This window comes from Macaca mulatta, chromosome 9 (genome assembly GCF_049350105.2).
Source record: "Macaca mulatta isolate MMU2019108-1 chromosome 9, T2T-MMU8v2.0, whole genome shotgun sequence".
NCBI classification, from domain to species: Eukaryota; Metazoa; Chordata; class Mammalia; order Primates; family Cercopithecidae; genus Macaca; species Macaca mulatta.
Genome location: NC_133414.1, coordinates 106290630 through 106315619, shown reverse-complemented (window position 1 = coordinate 106315619; position 24990 = coordinate 106290630). Strand labels below are relative to the sequence as shown.

The 24990-nt window shown below is 38.5% G+C and overlaps 1 protein-coding gene across 5 annotated transcripts in view; it reads left to right on the top strand.

Annotated features, from left to right (window-relative positions):
• Positions 1 to 3084: 3084 nt before the first annotated feature.
• Positions 3085 to 24990, top strand: part of NOC3L (NOC3 like DNA replication regulator) — a 47692-nt gene continuing 25786 nt past the window's right edge. For 4 of the 5 annotated variants that reach the window (XR_013398176.1, XR_001447244.3, XM_077946831.1 and 1 more), the window contains exons 1-14: positions 3085 to 3219; positions 4196 to 4403; positions 7815 to 7944; positions 8705 to 8862; positions 9444 to 9500; positions 10920 to 11050; positions 12953 to 13114; positions 13595 to 13688; positions 15709 to 15884; positions 16603 to 16731; positions 19405 to 19536; positions 20992 to 21072; positions 21409 to 21509; positions 24655 to 24727. Coding sequence is in view for 2 of the 5 variants with exons in the window: in XM_077946831.1 (XP_077802957.1) it covers positions 3211 to 3219; positions 4196 to 4403; positions 7815 to 7944; positions 8705 to 8862; positions 9444 to 9500; positions 10920 to 11050; positions 12953 to 13114; positions 13595 to 13688; positions 15709 to 15884; positions 16603 to 16731; positions 19405 to 19536; positions 20992 to 21072; positions 21409 to 21509; positions 24655 to 24727 (1641 nt within the window). In the remaining 3 variants the exon portion in view is untranslated. Of the gene's footprint in view, positions 3220 to 4195; positions 4404 to 5060; positions 5184 to 7814; positions 7945 to 8704; positions 8863 to 9443; positions 9501 to 10919; positions 11051 to 12952; positions 13115 to 13594; positions 13689 to 15708; positions 15885 to 16602; positions 16732 to 19404; positions 19537 to 20991; positions 21073 to 21408; positions 21510 to 24654; positions 24728 to 24990 lie in introns of all 5 variants that reach the window. The other variant, XR_013398177.1, reaches the window with a different exon arrangement.

The following is a 24990-nucleotide window of genomic DNA, read 5'->3' as shown; positions in this document are numbered from 1 at the left end:
TCCCAAAAGTGCTAACAGGAATCTCCAGGTACAATCCCTATAATACCAGTTTGGGAAAGCCCAGTGACCCTTATCAGCTCAAGTGTCCAGGAAAGTTCTAAGGGATCTAAGAGGATCTGGAGTCCAAATGGGGCTTGGCAGTGGATTGAGTGAAGAAGAGATGACACAAAGGTGGACACACAGAATTAAGAAACCAGCAAGATGCCGGGCGCGGTGGCTCACGCCTGTAATCCCAGCACTTTGGGAGGCCGAGGCGGGTGGATCACGAGGTCAGGAGATCGGGATCACGGTGAAACCCTGTCTCTACTAAAAATACAAAAAATTAGCCCGGCGTGGTGGCGGGCGCCTGTAGTCCTAGCTACTCGGGAGGCTGAGGCAGGAGAATGGCGTGAACCCGGGAGGCGGAGCTTGAAGTGAGCTGAGATCCCGTCACTGCACTCCAGCCTGGGGAACAGAGCGAGACTCCGTCTCAAAACAAAAAACAAACAAAAAAAAAGAAATCAGCAATATTAAATGGAATTAAAAGGAATCATATAAACTTCCATTTTTGAGTATTTTCAAATAACAGGCTGCTCAAATTCAAGATGGGAGAGATTTAGCTTGGCAACAATTGCTTTAAAATGATCCAGAGACTTTAGTTGATTGTAAACTTAAAATGGGCCAAGAGTATGACACAGTTCTTAAAAAAGCTAGCACATGCTGGGCATGGTGGCTCATACCTGTAATCCCAGCACTTTGGGAGGTTGGCGTGGGAGGACTGTTTGAGCCCAGGAGTTTGAGGCCAGTCTAGGCAATATAGCTAAGACCAAAACTCTACAAATAATGTAAATTAGCCGTGTGTGCCTGTAGTTTCAGCTATCCAGGAAGGTGAAGTGGAGGATCCCTTGAGCCTGGGAGGTTGAGGCTGTAGTGAGCTGAGAGGTGCCACTGCACTCCAGCCTGGGCAATAGAAAAAAAAAAAAAGGCAATCTTTATATTGAAAAAAAAAAAAATACACAGCACAGGATTGGGCTATGACAATAGAGAAGAGAAAGTGGAGATGCAAAGAGAGTACCTTTTTCTGGAACTAGGGACAAGTAGGAAAAGAGGCATACAAAAGAGCAATTAAAGGGAGATAAGTTTATTAGAAAAAAATCTTAAAAATGGAAGATATTTGAATATGTTTATAAGCTGAGGGGAAGGATCTATTAGAGAGGGAAATAACACAGGAAAGAAGGGATAATTAATGATACAAGAATCTGATGAAGCTGGGAGGAGTTGATTTTGAACTGGAATGGGAATGCCTCATCCTTTTGGAGAGACTAGAAGGAAGGCTGAAAGGATGGGAGTGACTGTAGATATGTTGATATGCTTGGGAGGGAATTCAGGCACTCGGGAAGGGCGCAGGCTGATGTTTTCCACTTGTTTGATGAAGTAATACACCAGACGGACAGGCTCTGCTGTTTCTGACACCGTGTGGAAGGAGACGGAGCAAGGAAGACGTTGGAAGGAAGGTTGAAAGAAGAGTGCCAGATGGACCTCGTGGTCTTTGTGGTGGGATCAGGAAATTGGTACTTTTTTCTCTGTCTAAGAGCAACACTATCCAAGAGGCTCAGAACCCCTTAGTTGCACTGCTGGCTTTTCCTACCTGCTCAGGACTGTGAGGCCAGACTGTGTCAGGGTCATGCTCAAAAATCATAGACTTAAAAAAACCCACAAAAAACTTGAAGTGGAATGTTTAAATTTATTGAGGAAAAAAAAGGCCTTGAGAGACAAGCATTTTGATACTCTTATTCTTGCAATCCATAAAACTTCCTGTAAAAAATGAACAACTTTAGGCCAGGCGCGGTGGCTCACGCCTGTTATCCCAGCATTTTGGGAGGCTGATCACGAGGTCAGGAGATCGAGATCATCCTGGCTAACACGGTGAAACCTCGTCTCTACTAAAAATACAAAAAAAAAAAAAAAAAAAAAATTAGCCGGGCGTGGTGGTGGGCGCCTGTAGTCCCAGCTACTCCGGAGGCTGAGACAGGAGAATGGCTTGAACCCGGGAGGCGGAGCTTGCAGTGAGCCGAGATTGTGCCACTGCACTCCAGCCTGGGCGACGGAGCGAGACTCCAGATATAGTTTTTCTTTTTTTTGAGACAGTCTTGCTCTGTCACCCAGGCTGGAGTGCAGCGGTGTGATCTCGGTTCACTGCAACCCCCTCCTCCTCAGTTCAAGCGATTCTCCTGCCTCAGCCTCCTGAGTAGCTAGGGTTACAGGCGCACGCCACCACGCCTGGCTGACTTTTGTATTTTTAGTGGAGACAGAGTTTCACCATGTTGGCCAGGCTGGTCTCGAACTCCTGACCTCAGGTGATCCACCCGCCTCGGCCTCCCAAAGTGCTGGGATTACAAGCGTGAACCACCGCACCCAGCCACGGATACAGTTCTTTATCAGACTAGTTAAAATTAAAGCAAAAAAAAAAAAAGCAAAATAAAACACTAAGAATCACAGACTTTTTAGTGACCGAGGCTGAAGCAATTGTTGCCAAGCTAAATCTCTCCCATCTTGAATTTGAGCAGCCTGTTATTTGAAAATACTCAAAAATGGAAGTTTATATGATTCCTTTTCTACAAGTTATATGATTCCTTTTCGCCGTTCTACAAACACGGCCAGAAGGTCCATCGAGAGGCAGGCATTACACACAAAAAATAAGCTTCTTTCTGCCCTCAGGACTGTATGGAGGAAAAAGACTACCAAAATCAGTATCTACTACAGGATGAGATAAGCAACGTGAGGAGAGGCACAAAATGCCGTGAGGTGACTGAAAAAACCAGGTCCTCTCATTCTGAGAGGAGGAGCCCGATTTTCCCAAAGTTTTAAAAGAAATAAATAGGACAAGAGTCAAAGAATCACACTCGAAGAACTTTGTAAAGTGCGCCCTCCCGCCCAACTTCCCGCCTTTGGCGCCGACGACCATAGAGCCTTCACTCGTTCCAGTCTGCGCGCGCACGCCGGGGCGCAACCCGCCCAAAGCCGCAAGACCATCACCGCGAGAGGGCGCGAGCCCGAACCTGCCTACGGAAGTCCCGCCCTCACTTCCGGCGGCGGAGGATTGGGAGGGACTGAAGCTCGCTTCCGGCTTGGGAAGTGCGGGGCCATCGGCACGTGTGTCATTTCTCGGATTTCTGTATTAACCCTGCTTCTGGTGAACTTGTGTGGCCGGCATTCCTTTAAGGCCTAAGGATGAAGGCGGTAAGTGTCCTTGGAAGCCCGGTCCCCGCAGCCTAGGGCCCCTCCGGGTGATAGGGTCACTGCCTGAGTTAACTTTTAGGCAGGTTTTCACCCGTGTCTATGGGGCGGTGGTTCATAGACTGGGGGCTTTCTCGTCCTTACACCGAGTTCATCCTTGGTTACCCACTGTGTGCGCGCACGACTTCAGGGTATCACGAAGAGACAGGCACGGAGTTTTGCATCGGTGGGATTTCAGACTTCGAAGGAATTTTTCAAGACCGTCTTTCGAACTTGTTTTTCACAAATGAGAAGCAGGTTCCTGCCCTCAGCAAGTTTATGATGTGAATCACGGTACCCATAAAGGGTAAAGAGACAGAAAAGCAAGTGATTTGCCCTGGTTCTAACAGAAAATAAGAGGTAGTCCTGGGGTTCAGGACTAGCTTTGGGATTTCTGAATGAGGAGTCACCGGCAAGAGAAGTGGAATCCAAAGATCCGAATTCAGTTTTGCCCTCCTTAGTTTATGGGTCCTTTTGGCAGCTTCATCAGTAATGTGAGGATAACAGCAGTCAGTACTCAACTAGGCATTTGGAGGTGATTTGTTGGAGCACTTTGTAAATGACAAAATCGTAAATTAAGTTTTATTAAAGACAGCCAGCATTTTGCTTTGAATGTGTTAAACTACAGGTGTTAAACTAGCCTTGAAGCCACTTTCCGCTACTAGATCAGTGGTTCTTAACCTGCTTGGGCGTCGTAGAGCCAGCCCTTTGAGTTGCTGTGGATTGGGGTCACAGAAAGACCTCAGATTGAATAATTGATGCTGTAGTGCTCTTCTGTAGGATTAAAGCCATCGTTTGGTTTTAGCTCTTACCTGCAAGTCCATGGCTGTGGGACGTTAAAATTGTGGAATTGGTTTGATGAAATTTGTAATCAGTTCTCTTTAAGCTGATTTAAAAAATAAGTTTGTGGGTATGCAGTATTCTTTCTGTTGTTTTCTAGAGAAGAAATAAAAAACAGATCCCAAGCTTTCGCAAGTTAATAAAAACTAGTAAAGTCAAACTTGAAAACAAGCTAAAAAATAAGCAATTTAAACAACAAAGCACTCTCAAGAAGTACCGAAAAGAACAGAGGAAACTAAGGCAAGCGGTGAAAGATGCTGTGTCTAAGAAACCCATTCCATTGGAGAACCCAAAGGAAAAGCGACCAGGTAATTGTGAAAACATCATGTGCTCTGGTTTCCACTGATTTATTCTGAAGTGTTCTTCATGGAAATAACTTTGCTTTCTAATAATCGCTTTTCTTGTTCTCAGATCTTCCTAGAGTGGGTAAGGGTAGTAGTCCTATAGGACTGCTATAAAGCATGTATGCTTTATCACAGTCAGTATGAGAACACATTTCAGTACAGTATTCATTCAAGTTTCTGTTTTTAGTTTGTCTGGAAAGCAGATCTGAAGATGCAGTACTTGGGAAAACAAACTGAAAGTACTCTTGTGCATAAATGTTAGGCAGTGTGCCAGTGCTGCCACTTTCCCATTCACTAGCAGTTAGGTAAGAACATTGCTTGTCTCTGGTTCATTCTTCACAGTATTGCCAAGGTACACTTCTTTTCTAAACTTCTGACTTTCTTTTCATGTGGAAACTTGGGGTGAAATTGAGTTGTAATTGTCATGGTTATTTTGTAAAACTAAAAACTCTTAAGTACTCAAAACATGTAAGGAATATGACTTTTGAGTCAGGCTAGTTCAACAACTTTACTGGTACTTTTAGGGTATTCTTATTTGACTGTATCAGGTTATTAGGCAACTATTCAGTCTTCCCAGGTCCATCTTTTTAAAAATTAATTAATTTTTTTTTTTTTAAATAGACAAGGTCTTGTTCTGTCACTGAGGCTGGAGTGCAGCGTGCAAAAATAGCTCACTACAACCTTGACCTCCTGGGCTCAGGTGATCCTCCTGCTTCAGCCTCTGAAAGTGCTGGAATTGCAAGGGTGAGCCTCTGCACCCAGCTAAAGTTTTTTTTTTTTTTTTCCTAATTTTGTGAGTACATAGTAGGTGTATATATTTATGGGATACGTGAGATACTGTGATACAGGCATACAATGCATAATAATCACATCAGAGTAAATGTAGTATCCATCACCTTAAGCATTTATCTTTGTGTTACAAACAATTCAGTTATGCTTTTTTAGTTATTTTAAAACATACAGTAAATTATCGTTGACTATAGCCACCCTACCTATCAAATACTAGATCTTATTCTATCTTAAGTGTATTTTTGTACCCATTAACAATCCCTACTCCTATCTCCTCCAACTGCCTTTCCCAGCCAATGGTAACCATCATTCTACTCTCTTCATGAGTTCAGTTGTTTTAATTTTTAGCCACCACAAGTAAGTGAGAACATGTGAAATTTGTCTTTCTGTGCCTGGCTTATTTAACTTGGCATAATGGCCTCAGTTTCATCGCTGTTGTTGCACACAGGATCTCCTTCTTTTTTGTGACTGAATAAGACTACATTGTGTACATGTACCATACTTTCTTTTTTTGTTGTTTGAGACGGAGTCTCTCTCTGTCGCCAGGCTGGAGTGTAGTGGCTTGATTCCGGCTCACTGCAACCTCCGACTCCCCGATTCAAGTGTTTCTCCTGCCTTAGTCTCCCGAGTAGCTGGGATTACAGGCATGCGCCACCACGCCCAGCTAATTTTTGTATTTGTAGTAGAGCCGGGGTTTCACCATGTTGACAGGCCAGGATTGTCTCGATCTCCTGACCTCGTGATCCACCTGCCTCGGCCTCACAAAGTGCTGGGATTACAGGCATGAGCCACCGCGCCCGGCCCCATGTTTTCTTTATCCATTTATCTGTTCATGAACACTTAGGTTGTTTCCAAATCTTGGTTCTTGTGGATAGTGCTGAATGAACATGGGAGTGCAGATATCTATTTGGTATACTGATTTCTTTTTTTGGATACATGCCTAGCAGTGGGTGGGATCGTAGGATTATATAGTAGTTCTGTTTTTAGTTTTAGTTTTTTGAGGAACTTCCAAACTTTTCTCCATAGGGGTTGTGCTAATTTACATTCCCACCAGCAGCGTATGAGGGTTCCCTTTTCTCTGTATCCTTGCCAGCATTGTTACTGCCTGTCTTTGGATAAAAGCCTTTTTAACTAGGATGAGATGATATCTCATTGTAATTTTGATTTGCATTTCCCTGATCATCAGTGATGTTGAGCACCTTTTCATATACCTGTTTGCCATTTGTATGTCTTCTTTTGAGAAGTGTCTATTCATATCTTTTGCCTATTTTTTAATGGGATTATTAAATTTGGAAGGCTCATTTAAAGTAGATAGGAGTGCCATTCTGTGCAGTGTGTACATTTATATAGCAAGAGTTACTAGATTTTTTTTTCTCTGGAGACGGAGTTTTGCTTTTGTTGCCCAGGCTGGAGTTCAGTGGCATGATCTCTGCTCACTGCAATCTCTGCCTACTGGGTTCAAGTGATTCTCCTGCCTCAGCTTCCCAAGTAGCTAGGATTACAGGCATGCGCCACCATGCCCGGCTAATTTTTTGTATTTTTAGTAGAGATGGGGTTTCACCATGTTGGCCAGGCTGGTTTTGAACTCCGCCTCAAGCAATCCACCCGTCTCAGCCTCCTAGCGTGCTAAGATTACAGATGTGAGCCACTGCACGCAGCCAAGATTTATGAGTTTTAATGGGTCAGGAAGAATTGTAAGTTCTACTAGGAAAGACGCTAAGATTGTTTTATTCATACTTGAATCCTCAGCACTTCAAACAGTGCCTGGCACTTAGCTGACTTTTTTTTTTTTTTTTTTAAATAAAAAATAAAAGGAGATGGAGAAAGAGAGCAAGACACAGAGTGAGCAGAAAGAGAAGTTAGAATGATCTGTAGTTGGGATTTTGTTAGATGTGAGTGCCTGAAGTGTTGAAAGAAAAATAGTTGAGGATATTGGCAAGAGTGTGGTTGAAGTGATAATCTTGCAATCTAAGTGAGGGAGTGAAGACAGAACACACTGGTAGATAGAAAGTGGAGTGGTCAGTGGATTGAAAGGTTATATAGTTGGTTAAGGAAGAAGTAGTGTGGAAGTAACTGAATGGGAACTGGAAGGACAAAAGCTTGTGGTCAGAGAGAGAAGTGAGCACCAGGGTTTGGAATGTGGCCATTGGAGGGGCTGGCTGAAATGGAATACAAAGTGAAAGTAATTGGAGATGAGAAGGAGCTGAGGGGCTAAGTCATTGGCTCTCGATGCCCTGAAAGGCATTTCAGAGTGTGTGGAGACATTTAGTTTTTGGTTGTTACAATAACCTGAGAATGCTATTGGCATTTAGATTGCAGGAGTCAGAGATGCTAGCATTTTTCCAGATTCAGAACACCCCAGTATGATAAATAATTGTTTGCCTAGCATGTCAGTAGTGCTTCCATTTAGAAACACTGGGCTCAGCTGGGAGCCATGGCCCATGCCTGTAATTCCAGCATTTTGGGAGGCTGGAGTGGGAGGATTGCTTCAGAAAGCATAAACTTTTCCTGTTTAAACCCAATATGCAGAGAGTTCTACATCTCTGATACTTGTTTCTAATTTTTCTTTGTGTGTGTGTGGTGCAGGTAAAAGGATTGAGAGGGAAGAAGAGGAAGAAGCAGCCCTTCCTTTAGATATGATGGATGAAGATGACTTACAGTTAATGAAGGATTTAGGACAAAGAGCATCTTTTCTAACAAGAGATCTTTCTTCTAGGTAATACTTCATGTGGGTTATAATCATTCATATCCATATACTGTTAAAAACTTGGTTCTGAATTTCACTTAGGTGGTTCAAGGTGTTTACCTTTGAGCACAATGTTTACAAAGAATAAACTATTATTTAGCTTATTTCCTAAATAAAGGAGGTTCATGTATAAGACAAGCTGATTTCATTTAATGTACATCTTTCTTTTGCGTCTGAATAGTGAAGTAGAGTGAATGGGGGAAGAATGCTGTTCTCATTTTGAGGTGTTGGCAGAATAGTTCTGAGTTCTTTATGGCTATGATCTCACTTAATCCTCATTACCCTGCTAGGTAGTTCTTATTCCCACTTCCAGAGAGGAAACTGATGGTTCCTTGCAGTCACAAGTATCTGGAATTTAAACTTGGACCTTTTTTTTAACTCCAAAGTCTGTGGTATACTCTAAATATTTTGGGAAAGTAAGAGTCACACTTGGTTCTATGGACTGTTCTTGAGAAAGAATCTGCTGTAACTTTCACCTTTATTTTGCATCTAGAGGGAAAACTAGATGTAGCCAGAGTTAGAGTCTGTGTGGTAGGCTGTTTACCCATTTCATTTATTCATTTGCTGTTTGAGTGCTTGCTATGTGCCAGACACTGGCCTAAGTGCTAATATCCATATACCTATTGAAAGTTGGCTGGTGGTTTATTTTTCTGTACTTTTGAAATGATAGGTCTCTAGATACCTTTTTAGATCTATTAAGACTGAAAATTGATCTTTTTTTCCCCCGCAGTGAGCCTGTTCATGCGAAGAAACGGAAGCATGAACACATTATAGATAAATATGAAAAAATACCAAGAACTCTGCAAACTGCACCAGAGAAGGAACTGATTCATTTGCTTCCTATCAAAGATAAAAGTGGTATAATCCCACAGACTAGGGAGAAGCCAGGTGAATTTAATAAGCTGGTAATATTAGTTGAACTTTTACCCCCTTACTGATATAACGTGTTTTTTTTTTCACTCAAAATTTAATTTTAGTTTGATTTTACCCATATCTGCAAAATATTCAATTAGTCTTATAGCAAGCTTGATGATTTGGGCCAGAATTATAGATGATTATCTCAGGTATCAATTTGTACTGTGAGGACAACTTAAGCTACAAGGTTCAGGTGATTTTCTTTTCACTAAATTTTGTTGTTTCTGAAACTAGAGCATATTAACTGTTCTTGGTTAGCTTTCTTTTTTAATGTATCTTTCATATGTGAAATAAAACAGAAAAGTTCAGATATCAAAGATGTGAAATTACGTGGTTTATAACAAAGTGCATACCTATAAAACTACCATCCAGACAAGAAAAAAAATTACTACTAGCTTCTAGAAACCTCCCTTGTGCTCACCTCAATCACTAATTGCTCTCTTCCCATAAAAGTAATTGCTATCCTGAGTTTTATCGTAATCACCTCCTAGCATTTCTTTAGTTTTACCACTTAAGTATATATCACAGTTTTAATACACATGTTTTCCATATAGTTACTGATAGTAACAAAGATGAAGAGGATCAAGAAGAAGAGAGGGAACTTGAGGAAGGTAATATGTCTTTACAGTTACTAAATTGTGAATTGAGAAGTAGTTTTTTTGCTTAATAGTAAATGTGAGTTAATTTTAGATAAAATCTGGAAGGTACATTTTGGAGTACTGCTCATTTCAAGGTCATTTTGAATATTTTTCCACATTTGAAAGCTTCATCTTGTGGAATTATGAATAGATTCTTTGTTTTTTTAATTATGGAAAATTTTACACAATCATATTTGTGGTATCTAGGCATACATGAAGTGTGTCTTGTTAATTATTACTGTTCTGAATTCCTTTTAATTGTAAGAGAAAGACTAACTTATACAAATAACTGTTAACTTTTTAGCCTTAAATTACAAAAGCGATTATGTAGTGTGAAGTCATTTTGGTTTGTTTTTAGCGCAATTATGCTTGTGTATGTTTCATATAATTGAATGTCAGTTTCTGTTATCTAGGACAGTTTAATCAAAATTGAACTGAAATAATGCATTTTATTGTTTGAAATTATATTAGTTTGGAATTTGTGACAGAACAATCTAGTTAAATTTTACTTTTGCTTAGCAGACCTCATTAATAGCAAAAATGAATTACAGGTCAACTGTTTAACTGTTTGCAGTCACCCATCATAAAACCATTACAGATTATGCTAGTGTTGATTAAATCTAGTTCCCTATGAATTTCTTAAGGCGGGCATGTTTTTCTGTAGCCCAAAACTACGAAGTATTAGTTTGTGTAAAGTAATATATAGTGTTGAAAACAAAGAAGAATATTCTGCACTTAAAAAGAGACTAAATCAGATTATTCTATTCATTAATTAATAAGAATTATTTTGGGCTTATTAGCATAGAAGCTAAGAATATGAGATCTAAGCTGGTTGCACTGGCTCATGCCTGTAATCCCAGCCCTTTGGGAGGCTGAGGCAGGAGGATCACCTGAGCCCAGGAGTTCGAGACCAGTCTGGGCCACATGGTGAAACCCCATCTCCACAAAAAATACCAAAATCAGCTGTATATAGTGGCTCACAGCTGTGGTCTCAGCTACTGGGGAGGCTGAGGTGGGAGGATTATTTGAGCCTGGGAGGTGGAGGCTGCAGTGAGCTGTGATAGTGCCACTGTATTCCAGCCTAGGTAACAAGTGAGACCCTGTCTGTAAAAAAAAAAAAAAAAAAAAAAGCTCTAGAATCAGACTGCCTGAGTTTGAATCCTGTTTCCCTTTGGTTTATGAGCTTAGCCAAGTTATTTTCTCTTCCTTTGCTTCAGTTTTCTCATCTATAAAAGGGGGCTAATGATAGTACCTGTATTGTTGAGGAGATGATGTGTAGTAATAAAGGCAAAATTCTTAGCTATCATCATTATTATTATTACTATAAAATATTAAGATTCTCGGACACTTGTAAGTAGAGGAATATGTAAGGGAACATCTAATCTGTTTTAGAGATCACTGAAGATCCTATTCAAGAGCTGACCATAGAAGAACATTTGATTGAGAGAAAGAAGAAATTACAGGAGAAGAAGATGCATATTGCAGCCTTGGCATCTGCCATATTATCAGATCCAGAAAGTAATGTAGGTGGCATTAATTTCTTTAGGCTTTTTATATTAGGTATGGTGTAAATGCCTAATATTTTAAGATTCCCTTGTTACCTGTAAGCATACACTAAAAGGAAAAGCATTAACTAAACATAGTAGCTGGGTTAGAGTAAGAGAGTCGACAGAATCTTAGCTTAATGCTATGTCTGGACTTAATTTCTTTTGTAATCCTAGAAAAGTTACTTAAATTCTCTGAATCTTATTCTCTTCATCTTCTTATATGAAAATATTGGACATGTTATAACTCTAAAAATATTTAAGTCTATAAAATTATATTAGGGAGGAGGAACCTGTTTGCAAATTTGCTTGACTAACCTGTGGAGTTTTTAAAAACGAGCGCGCTACAGGGAAGTGTATGGAATTAGTTCAGGAATATTTGTAAGTTGAAAATATTTTAAGTGAACTAGAGCCAAAGTTAAAAGTGTTATTGTGCCATGTGTATAGTGGTGAGTTAGTGATGGTTATAACACATGAACTAGAGAAATCTGAGGTTTAATCTTGGCCCTGATAAGTACTATCTGTGAGACTTTGGGTAAGTTATTTATCCAAGACTCTTTCATCTCTAAAAAAGGACAGTATCTTTTTCAAAACTTTGTGGTGAGGGTTATATGATGAAATATACATGAAGTCATATAAAATGATACTATTATTATTGTTACGTTGGTGTCCCCGGCATACTATTATAACAAGTATTTGTGTATCAAATGATTTACATTTGTGGAAACAAATTTCATGTGGGAATGCTTTAGAGTAGTGTTTGTCCTTTTCTAATAAAGTGAGGGGAAGATCTAGAGCAGAATTAGGGAAGAGAGATTTGGAATATTTCTTATTTGTATTCTCTCAATCATTACAAAACCATAGGCATAAGAGATTGATCTAATTTTACAGCTGGAAAATTGAACATTAAAAAACCCAAGTGATTTGTTCCAGATTTTAACAGCCACTGAATTGGAACCCAGATCTTCTACTCAGGAACCTATGCTCACAGGCAATAGTAGTTTATCAAAGCAATCAAAACCACCTTTTGCATTATGCCATAGAAATTATCTTTGAAGCTAAAGTTAATGTGGCTATATTATATGTAATTCCTGATTAATTCATGTGTATGATTGATATATTTGGTTAATGTATATAACATTTTAGTATATTTTGAAAAGTGTTTTTAGAAAAATAGGAGACATGTACTTTAGGAAAATCCAGCTAAAAAGAATTTCCCAAAATAGCTAAATAATAAATTTAAACTAGTTTTTTAAGGTCTATATTTTTCTAACTATATAACAAAAATATGATTACTGATATAGTTTGGATGTGTGTCCCCTCCAAATCTTATGTTGAAATGTGATCTCTGATGTTGGAAGTGGGCCTGGTGGGAGGTGTTTAGATCATAGGGGTGGATCCCTCATGAATGGCTTGGTGCCATCCTTGTGGTAACAAGTGACTTCTTACTCTGGTAGTTCATGTGAGAGCTGGTTGTTTAAAAGAGCCTAGCACCTCCCCTATCTTTCCTGTGACATGCTGGCTCCCGGTTTGCCTTCTACCTTGTTCGTAAGTTTCCTGAGGCCTCACTAGGAGTAGAGGCTGGCACCAAGCTTCCTCTATAGCCTGCAGAACTATGAGCCATAATAAACCTCTTTTCTTTGTAAATTACCCAGCCTCAGGCATTTCTTTCTAGCAACACAAGAATGGACTAATACAATTACCTTGTAACTTTATCAACTTATCTCTTGGTAAAGTGAGCAGTGTCTGGAGTTTGGTGAGGCTTGACTAGACTTGGAGTCATTGTGTGAATTCCGCTTATTTTGCCGGATGTGGGGTTGTTTTTTGTTCATAATTGTTTTGCCATGATTTCTCCAGCTTTATAAGCTATTTCTTTAACAGATTAAAAAATTGAAAGAATTACGTTCTATGCTGATGGAACAAGATCCTGATGTGGCTGTTACTGTTCGAAAGCTAGTAATTGTTTCTCTGATGGAGTTATTTAAAGATATTACTCCTTCATATAAAATCCGGCCCCTCACAGAAGCAGAAAAATCTACTAAGGTAATGCTAGATTGCTAGATATAATTACTATCTAAAATAACTGAACGTTTTGGAGAGATAGACTCTTTTTTTTTGAGACAGAGTTTTACTCCGTCGCCCAAACTGGAGTGCAGTGGCGTGATCTTGGCTCACTGCAACCTCTGCCTTCCCGGTTCAAGCGATTCTCCTGCCTCAGCCTCCTGAGTAGCTGGGATCACAGGCATGCGCCACCAGGCCCAGCTAATTTTTGTGTTTGTAGTAGAGACGGGGTTTTTCCACGTTGGCCAGGCTTGTCTCAAACTCCTGACCTCAGGTGATCCACCTGCCTCTGCCTCACAAAGTGCTGAGATTACAGGCATGAGCTGCCGCACCCGGCCTAAGCGACTGCTGCATTTTTTTTTTAATAGTACTGGGTGTATACTAGACAACCATATTTAATACTAATTTTGGGGTTTTAATATTCTGATTTTAAAAAATGATTGACCTTTTTGGTCTTTTCAGACCCGAAAAGAAACACAGAAGTTAAGAGAATTTGAAGAAGGCCTGGTTAGCCAGTACAAATTTTATTTGGAAAATCTGGAACAAATGGTTAAAGGTATATTAAATGTATCTTAAAAGTATGTAGCGTACATAGCCTTGATCATGAAGGTGAATTCTGTACAGTGTTCTGTGTTGTGTAGTGAGAGGCAGGTATGATCAGGAACAGAGTCTAGAGTCAGACTTCCAGGGGTCAAAGCCTGGCTCCACCACTTACTACCTATGTGATGGGAAAATTACATAGTCTTTCTGTGTCTCAGTTTTTGTCTATAAAATGGAAATAATTATAGCACTCACCTTCCAGGATTATTGTAAGAAGTAACTGAGTTTGTAGATATGAGGTGCTTAAAACAGTGCCTAGCATGTGCTATATACTATATTTTATCAACTATTAGTATTATTGCTGCAGTTTTTAGTAAGCAGTTGTATTTTTGTTGACAATGCTTTTAACAAAATATATTGTTATGAACAGTTGGGATTTATTCTGCTGTTTTCTATTTGGAGGCATGGTAGTCAGGGAAGAACGATAACTAGAGGCCAGGTGTGGTGGGTCACACCTGTAACCCCAGTGCTTTTGAAGACCGAGGCAAGAGGATTGCTCCAAGCCAGGAGTATTGCTCCACGCCAGGAGTTTGAGACCAGCCTGAGGAATGTAGTGAGACTCCTGTCTCTAAAAAAAAAAAAAAAAAATTAGGCATGATGGCCTAGGCCTATAGAGCCCCAGCTACTGGAGATCTGAGCTGAGAGGATGACTTGAGTCCAGAAGTTTGAGCTTGCAGTGAGCTATGATTATGCCACTGCCCTGTAGTCTGGGCGATAGAGTGAGACCCTGTCTCAAAAGAAATGAATAAATAAATAGAAGGATAACTAGAAATGGATATTTGCATGCCTTGAAAATGGGTTTATGAGTCAATTATTTGGCATCCCAAATAAACTCTTAAACTCTTTTTCTTCAGAAAAGGAAGGACATAGAAAAAATAGGGGTAGGAATAGGGAAGATAGTTGGTTGCCTAGGCCAGGTGCTTTCATTTGGCCTAATTGGCTCATTTACCCAGCTTATTTAGTAAGGATCACCCATTGCTATCAGCTGGAACAGGACCACTGAATCCTGTTGGCCTAATAAGGGCATAAAGGTAGTAGAGTATAGTGGGGTGGGGGTGGGTGGTATGGATATTGCTTCTATGTTCTGGTGTTCCAGCTGGCACCCTATTAGCATTTGTTTTTCCAGTGAGAGGGCCTGGGAGTTTTTCTTTTGTTTCTGAATTTCTGAACTGTTTGGAAAGCTGGGAGCTTTGTGTAACCATCTCTGTCTGATAGAACTATAACATGAGCCACATATGTCATTTAAAAAAAATACAGACACACTAAAAAGCAATGACATTAATTTTAACAGAACATTATATATATTCAGATTATCATTTCAACATGTAATCAGTTTTAAAAATTAGTGTCTTACATTCTCAGTTTTTTTTAGTACTAAGTTCAAATCTGGTTTGTATTTTATAATTAGAGTATATCTTAATTTGGACTAGCTGCATTTCAAATGCTCAGTTGCATCCTATATGTAGCAATTAGTAGCCTCCATATTGGACCTTTCCTAAGCTGATCAAGCCATTATGAAGTCTTTCTTTTTTTTTTTTTTTTTTTTTTTTTTTTTTTGAGATGGTGTCTTGCTCTGTTGCCAGGCTGGAGTGCGGTGGTGCAATCTCAGCTCACTGCAATCTCTGCCTCCCAGGTTCAAGTGATTCCCTTGCCTCAGCCTCCTGAATAGCTGGGACTACAGGCACGTGCCACCCACCATGCCTGGCTAATTTTTTTATTTTGGATTTTAGTAGTGATGGGGTTTCACCCTGTTGGTCAAGATGGTCTCAATCTCCTGACCTCGTCATCTGCGCGCCTTGGCCTCCCAAAGTGCTGGGATTACAGGTGTGAGTCATCATGCCTGGCGTATGAAGTCTTTTTTTAAGGGGTATGGATGTGTGTGTGTTTATGTGTGTTAAAATGTACATTGTTTGTAAAAGAAAGCCAGTTTAACTTTTGACCAATGAGTAAAGTAACTACAGTTATCTTTTGATTAGATTGGAAGCAGAGGAAGCTGAAGAAAAGTAATGTAGTTTCCTTAAAGGCATACAAAGGACTGGCAGAAGTTGCTGTGAAGAGCTTGTGTGAGCTGTTGGTGGCACTACCCCATTTTAACTTTCACAACAACATTATCGTATTGATTGTCCCTCTCATGAATGACGTGTCAAAATCGGTGAGTTGCTATAAATGGTTATTGCTGTCCTCCTTAGAAAATTATATACTATGTGTGCCGGGTGCGTTGGCTCACGCCTGTAATCCCAGCACTTTGGGAGGCCGAGGCAGGCAGATCACGAGGTCAGGAGATCGAGACCATACCGTCTAACACGGTAAAACCCCATCTCTACTAAAAATACGAAAAATTAGCAGGGCATGGTGGTGTGTGCCTGTAGTCCCAGCTACTTGGGAGGCTGAGGCAGGAGAATGGTGTGAACCCGGGAGACAGAGCTTGCGGTGAGCTGAGATCGCACCACCGCACTCCAACCTGGCAATAGAGCGAGACTCTGTCTCAAAAAAAAAAAAAAAAAAAAGAAAATTACGCACTATGTGATTTTTCTCCCCCTACAAAATTCTTCCGAAGTTATTTATTGCTAAAATAATATCAATTTATTAAACACTCTCTCTGAAGAAATTTATCTGAACATAAGTTTAGTGGTTCACAACAGGAAGCAGTTTTGTCCCCCAGGGAACATTAGGTAATGTCTGCATGCATTTTTGGTTGTGATGACTGTGGTGAAGATAGAGTCTTAACTACTGGCATCTAGTGGAGAAAGTCCACGGGGGCTATTAAACATCCTAGGACAGTCCCCCTACAACAAAGATTTCTGTTACCCAAAACGTCAGTAGTGCTAAGGTTGAGAAACGCTGGTTAAGTGTGACATTTTATTTTTCAGATATCTGAAATGTGTTGTGAAGCTGTAAAGAAACTCTTTAAGCAAGATAAATTAGGCCAAGCTTCTCTTGGTGTAATTAAAGTGATTTCTGGTTTTGTGAAGGGCAGAAATTATGAAGTTAGGCCAGAGGTGAGCCTTTCTTTTTTTACTTTGCATTTTGTTTTTAAATTACAAAGTTGACTTTCAGTTGTTATGAGGAATTTATTCCTTATAAGCGTATGAAGTAAAAAGTATTCAAGCTCTTTAAGTGTTTAACATGTTAACTCCTGAAATGTTTGATACTATTAACAGTTTGGTATTTATCCTTCTAGGTGTTTTTCTATGCAGATATAGTCATATATACTTGCTTATATTTTAAAATAAAAAATCGGCTTGTACTTCGAAAACTGTTCCAGAACAGTTTTCATTTTCTATATTGTGAACTTACATATAGGGTTATCCCATTCTTTCTAGTGCCTACCAGAGTATTCCATTGTGTGCCCTAATTGATGAACAGCTGAGTTTTTTCTAGATTTTTGCTGCCACAGTCAGTGTTGAGAACATTTTGACCTTACTATTTTTTAATATTGTGTGAGTATTTTGTGAATTAAACTTATAAAATGTAGATGCTGGATCTAACAGTAATCACGTTTACAAACTCAAACTGTTGTTCAAAAACGTTTAATCACTGTGTTCCTGCTAGGAGTGTCATTTCCCTCCTACCTGCTCAGAATGTTACTATTTAATCTTTGGTAGTCTGGTAGTTTATATATATATAAACTTTTCACCTACCAGACTGCTTATTATTCGTCAATTTTTCTCTTAAATTGTCTTAGTGACTTGTGATGAGTTTTTAGTACATACTCATTTTAATAAATATCTGCTATGTGCCAGGCACTTTTTTTAGGTCCTGGGAATAAAATAGTAACAAAAGAAACAAAACTGTCTGTGGAGCTTGTATTACATAATAAGAATATTAACTCTTTGTTACATATGTTGCAGATTTTTCTCTTTTTTACTCTGCCTTTTACTTCTGTATTGAGCCTTATATATGGAGATATATTTTTTGTTATGCACGTAGTCTCCTCAATCCCAATTTACGGAGTCTTTCTAAGATTTTTAATTTTAATTTTTATATTTAAATATTTAAGCCATTTGACATCTTTATATGTGTGGTATGAGTACAGATTTAATATCTGTGTTTAATGTATGTAATGAATATGTATTTTATAGTTTAATGTATATTAAATATGTATGTATTTGAAATAATTTGACAGCCAGTTATTTCATCACCATTTTTTTCTGCTGATATAAAATGCTGCTTAATTATTGTGTTATATCTATAGTATATTTGGGTACCTGGTACCGTAATACTAATCAGAAAGGGTATGATTGATAAAAGACATGACTATTCTTTTTTCTCCAAAATATTCTTATTTATTTCAGTATATTACTCCAGGCAATTTAAAATCCATTTTTCACTTCCTTCCCTCAAAATAGCCCACACAGAGAATCTGATTAGAATTGATTCAGTGTATTGATTAGTCTGGATGAATTAAAATATTTACAGAATTGATTTTTTTCTGTTCAAGAATATTGTATCTTGCCATTTGTTTAAGACTTTTATGTTCTTAAGTGAAATTTTATAGTTTTCTTCATTGGGGTCTTAGATATTTTAATTTGTTTTTAGTAATACAGTTTTGGGTGTTAAGCTGTTCTACCATTTTATTTCTGGATTTCACAGTTTTCCTTTGGCATCAGATCCCTTTTTATTTTCTTAAAACTGATTTCAGTTGAATTGCTAAAATTATAAACATTGAATGAAAGTAACAGAACATATTTAGCATCTTTAGTCAGAACTGTAGAGCAATCAGATAAGGCTTAAACATGAAACTCAGCCATAGGAGAACTCTTTAACTTTCACGATGCTAGAATAAAAACCACATCCTTTGACTTGGAGTTACTTTTCCTTGGTAGGTGATATTTTGAGCACATACAGTACCTACAGAATATTCAGAGTTGATCTTTCTGATACCTAGAATGACTTCAGGTTCACTCTTTATGCCTTTAGTTATTCCTTGTTTCGTTCTGTGCTTTTAGTCCTCTAATCTCAAAAACTCAGCTTTCTTCCAGATGTGCATATTGGAACATCAAAATAATACAAACCTGTATTTCTCAAGGTTTTTTCCAGGAATGCTTCTGTGCCTGCAGGAGGTCGGCAGGGTGATTTCATCCAGAGAAAGTGTAGCGTTTTAAACCCCTTTTGTTCTTAGTGTTTGAGTATGAGAAGTTTGCTGTATCACACAAAAACACCAGTTTCTAAATTAGTTTCTGAATTTTTGAGTGGCATAAAGCAATAATTTTTATTTTCGTCCCCGAACCAGCATCAGCTGGGAATTAGAATGCAAATTCTGGGGCTCAACTCAGACCTACTGAATCAGAAACTCTGGGGATAGAGCCCAGCAGTTTGTGTATCTTCTTCTCCCATAGTGGTCCAAACCTTTTTCTGGCCTATTTTCTCTTTGTCATCCTGTTGGCATGTGTTCTCTCTTCCTCATACTCATTAAACTGCAAAGAAAGTTTTGTATATTTAGCTAGTATTTGCTAGTGTCCTTTTTGTGTATTTGCTCCTGTCCTTCCGTAGACACAAGTTATTGAATATAGCATACAGATAAAAGAACTTGGTGTAAAATGTTATAAAAGATGCTTGAAGGTTTTTTTTCTTGAATGAGGGAAATAACACTGTCAAGTACTTTTCTGTGTAAAGTTTTTGAGGGCAATATAAATATTAAGCTGTATATTTGTGTTTTTTTCCAATATTAGATGTTAAAAACGTTTTTATGCCTAAGAATCAAGGAAGTAGAAGTGAAAAAAGATACAGAAGACATTAATAAACCAAAAAAATTTATGACTTTCAAAGAAAAGAGAAAATCTCTATCAAGAATGCAGAGGAAGGTTTGACTTATTTCCCCTTTTGTTTCATTTAAATTTTTCTGTTTATTTGATCTTAAACTTATAGTCACAGGTAAAAATCAGTTAAATCATAAATATACAAGTTTTGAAATATATCATTTAGAGAATTTTATCTTTCCCAGTTACTGCAAAAAAATGTTTTCTTAAATCAATTTTAACTGATAATGATTGGCAAGGAGAGCAATAGATGAAAAGATATTTTTGCCATGCTGGCTTTTATCCTTTGGCTTTTTAGATCAATTTAGAGTTGTGATACACAGATTCCTTACTTAACAGAAAAGATGCATTCACATGAAGTTGGCAGCAAAGTGAGTTTCTGTTAATTGAATCTTGTTTCTTTATTGGTTTGTATTTTAAACTTGGGTTGAAATTTCAGCCCCTTGTTTATTTACTGAAAGGTTGGAAACTTTTTTTTTTTTTTTTTTTTTGAGAAATGGGGCTAATAGTACCTACCTTGCAGGTAATCGTGCAGTTTAAATGAGATGATGCTTATAAAACACTTGGCAGGCTTTATAAACATTAGTTTTTACTACCACCACCATCATCACTATTACTGTTATCACAGCTCAGAACATTTCTAAACAGTTTATTAGAGTGATCAAGTTGCTTTTAAAAACAAAAGTAATCTCGGGATATTCATGTTTGAATGGGTCTAAGTTTGAAAACATGATGGAAGTATCAAAATAGACTTAATAATTGTGAACAAAAGAAGATAAATATTTTAACTATTTATATCATACTATCCTAATGCAGGTTGGATAGCTCTGTTAGGAAGAGCATGTTTATAGATGTGGTGGGGAAACAAAGACCAGTAAGAACATGGCAGCTCTTTAACAACTTCTCATGAGAGAAGGAAACAGTTTCTCAGTTCCCTGTGCCTCAGGCAGCTTAGAAATTATCATTTACTGCTCTTACAGCATTAGGAAGTAGAAGAAAAAGGATATTTTATTGAATTTCTTTATAGTATCTGGTTTGATGCATTGTATGTAAATATGTTAGGGAAGTATTGTTGGTGACTGGCTTCCAAGTTATAGGTGATTTAACTATTTTGGGCTCAACATGTTCTTTCCTTTCATTTGAAGAACTTTAATTACAGAAAATGATAGCATATCCCAGATACCTACTATTTAGAGTGAGCAAATATTAATAGATTTACTTTAGTTTTTTTCCTGGAAAAGAGAGAAACCGTACGTTAGAGAGTAGGAATTTCTTTTCTGTCTCCAATTTCATTCTTCTGCTTTCCTCCCAGGAGACACCATCTTTAATTTGGTTTGTGTATACTTCCAGTCCATGTTTCTCTACTTTTGTTTATATTTGCATTCATAGACAATATGTGGTATTACTGTATGTGTTTTATGACATTTACGTATTCTGCCTCTGCTTTTTTCACTCTGTGGTATATACTCTTAGATTTTTTTTTTTTCAATCTATTTTCAGTGGAAGAAAGCAGAAGAGAAACTAGAGCGAGAGCTTCGAGAGGCAGAAGCTTCAGAGAGTGCTGAGAAAAAACTTAAACTGGTAGGCAGTTTCATATTCTGTTATGCTTTTAATGTTAAGTTGTTTAAACTAGAAATTTATTGTTTCAACTTGTAGCTGTGTAATTTTGGTTTCTTTCATGAGGCTTAGATGTGTGACTTTTGTGGTGTGTGGAAAACTATGATGTGATCAGTGCTAGTTTTATGAAGTCACAGAATGTATGTCTTCGTTCTGTTTTGTTAAAAATTTCAAAGATTGCGTTGTGGGGAGGCATGGGTAGGGAAAAAGAAGTTTAACCTGTTGAAGTCGTAGTTATGCTTGCTCAGTAGAAACCATACCAGGGTATCCTAAAGTCATTTTGTCTGTCTCCTCTGCCAGCACACAGAGACTCTGAATATTGTGTTTGTAACCTACTTCAGAATACTGAAGAAGGCCCAGAGGTCACCTCTCCTGCCAGCAGTTCTAGAAGGTCTTGCCAAGTAAGGGCTGTGTAGGTTGAAATCTTTTAGATTCTTTCTAAACAGGAAAGACCAAAGAATTTTAGAGGGTTCCCTAATGATGGCCCATTATCCTCAGTTCTCATTCCTTTCTGTTTGTCACCATCCTTTCCTTGAAGCTATTCATAACAGTGAGCTTTTTTGATTTTCTCATCTCAAACCTTTTATTTTTTATTTTTATTTATTTATTTTTGAGACGGAGTCTCGCTCTGTGGCCGGGGCTGGAGCGCAGTGGCCGGATCTCAGCTCACTGCAAGCTCCGCCTCCCGGGTTTACGCCATTCTCCTGCCTCAGCCTCCTGTGTAGCTGGGACTACAGGCGCCCGCCACCTCGCCCGGCTAGTTTTTTGTATTTTTTTAGTAGAGACGGGGTTTCACCGTGTTCGCCAGGATGGTCTCGATCTCCTGACCTCGTGATCCGCCCGTCTCGGCCTCCCAAAGTGCTGTACCAACTCCTTCTTTCTGCCTATTAAATTCGAGGTGTTCCTAAGGTTAAATCTCTCAGTTCTTGACTCTTTCTGCACTGTGTAGTCAATTGCCTATCGTCATAGTTGGAGTGGATCATGTCGATGACTCTTAAGTCTATTTTAACCTGGCTGTACATCATTTCTCTAGTTCTGTGTAATCTGTTTCTGCTAAGATAGATCTTTCTGTGTATTCACTCAGCACTAATGGCCTTGTCAGGATGTGAGCTAGAGTAAGGGTTGTGGTTGTCATGATAGCGTTCCACAATTTTTTGAGGTGGTATCCTGTAGAACATTGCTATTTGGTAAAAATATGATGTGAACTTACATATATAATTTAAAATTTTCTATTAGCCACATTAAAAAGGTAAAAAACACATGAAATTAATTTTTATATATTTTACTGGATTTATCTAAAGTATTTTAACACAATATTAAACATTAATGGGATGTTTGGTGTTTTTTCATCACATGTTTTCGAACACTTATTTTATGCTTGTGTCTTAATTTGGACTAGCTACATTTTAAGTGCCTAATAGCCACATGTGGCTAGTGGCTACCATTGTTGGGCAGCACAGCTTTAGGAATAGAGTTGGAAATAGAACTGATGGCTAGAAGATATAGAAAAGGCAAGTTCTGTTCATCATAAGAAATTACTTTCTAATGACTGGAGCTATTTGGCAATGGTATGCATTTCCTTATATGGTGATATGGTCCTTGTGGTTGAAAATCTTCAAAGAGGCTAATCAGAGAAGGGATTATTACTACATTGTGTAGGACCTGATGTTTTTGTTTTTAAATTGAGACAAGCTCTCACCATATTGCCCAGGCTGATCTTGAACTCCTGAGTGAGTCATCCTCCAGCCTTGGCCTCACAGAGTGCTAGGATTATAGGTGTGAGCCACCATGCTCGACCCAGCTATTTGTTTTTTAATGACTAATTCCTTTATTTAAAACAGTTTAAAAAATAATATATGCTCATTTAAAACATTTAAAATTTAAAAATGCAAAAGAATATACAATTTAAAATTGCAAGCTCCCCCCCTATATATGTATGTAGTCTGTCTGCATGCCATCTGCCATCATTTTTTTTTTTTTTGGAGATAGTGTCTTGCTCTGTTGCCCAGGCTGGAGTTCAATGATGTAATCTGAGCTGACTACAGCCTCCATATCCCAGGTTCAAGCAGTCACTTGCCTCAGCCTCCCGAGTAGCTGAGACTATAGGCATGTGCCATCACACCTGGCTAATTTCTGTAGTTTTAGTAAAGATGGGGTTTCCTCAGGTTGGCCTGGCTGGTCTCGAACTCCTGACCTCAGGTGATCCATCCGCCTTGGCCTCCCAAAGTACTGGGATTACAGGCATGAGCCATCGCACCCCGCCTGCCTGCCATCTTTCATGCAAATGGAATCATGCTATGTTTAGTGTCCTGTAACTTGCTTTTTTTTTGGTTTTGTAAACAGTTACTTTTGGTACCTCTCCCTTATCACGTATATATCACTTAATTTTTTAAAAATTTATAATACTAGGCCGAGGCGGGTGGATCACAAGGTCAGGAGATCGAGACCATCCTGGCTAACACGGTGAAACCCTATCTCTACTAAAAAAATACAAAAAATTAGCTGGGCGTGGTGGTGGGCGCCTGTAGTCCCAGCTACTTGGGAGGCTGAGGCAGGAGAATGGCGTGAACCCAGGAGGCAGAGCTTACAGTGAGCCGAGACGGCACCACTGCACTCCAGCCTGGGTGACAGAGCAATACTCCATCTCAAAAAAAAAAAAATTTATAATACTCCATTTTATAGATATATTGTACTTTATTTGGTCAGTCCCCTATTTGCACTGGAAATACTTGCGCACGTGTGTGTGTGTGTGTGTGTATGTGTATATCTTCATGCACATGTGTGCATGTATTGCCAGATCAGAGGGTATGCTCATTTTAAATTTTGATAAATAATTGCCAAATTGCTTCTCCAAAAAGTTGTACTAATACGCATGGAATATATCACTCATAAGGTCTTTTATTCTTCTACGATTTACGTAGATCAAAGACTCCTCACTAATATTGAAGAGATATCCTGACTTTAACCTACTTCAGTGTCTAATATAGTATATGGAGTAACTCTCAAATTTAGCAGCTCATATGATTCCTTTTTACCCTCTTGTGTGGTCTCAGTTATTTCTACAAATAGAGACCTGGGACAGTGAAGTGAGTTACCCAGGATCATGCAGGTAATTAAGGATCCAGTATTCTTTCCATTTTATCCTTAAAGCTGTCATAAGGTCCATATTCTTGGAAGCAGCAGAATCTTTCCTCGTCTCTCTTCCCACCACCTGTTGTCTTAGAGCTGGTCCTGCTGGATACCTAGTAAACTTTTCCTCAGGAAGTTGTTTGCTTCTGGTAATTTCTTTCTCAGTGCAGAAGGATTTTTGAAATATTTTTGGTTTGTTCAATGCCTTATATGTTTCTACTGAGTTTAGTGTTCAATGGTGCATGAATTGTTGACTAGGCCAATCTGAATTAATGAAAAGTATCAATAATTGCCGTCTCTTTCATAGCTAACATTTTGAAATAAAGAATATTAAAAATACAGTTTTAGAGTCAAGCTTAATTTCTACCAGCTTTATTTCTGCTTTTAGTTCATTGATTAAGTTTTGTTTGATTCCAGGTTTGCTCACCTTATAAATGTGGAATTTTTTGATGATCTGTTAGTAGTTCTTCATACTCTCATCGAGTCTGGTGTAAGTAGTAATAAATTACTTTTTAAAAGATATAAATGGTAATTACTATTTTAAAAATTTGTCAGGTTTATTGAGATATATTTTGTATACAGTAAAACTCACCCCTTTTAGATGTACAGTTTATGAATTTTGACAAAGGCCTATGATCATATGATTACCACCATAATCAAGATGTAGAACGTTTTCAAACATTGGAGAGTTTTAAACAGGAGGGTTGCCTGACCTGTTTTCTTTGTTTTTTAACTGATGCATAATAGATGTAC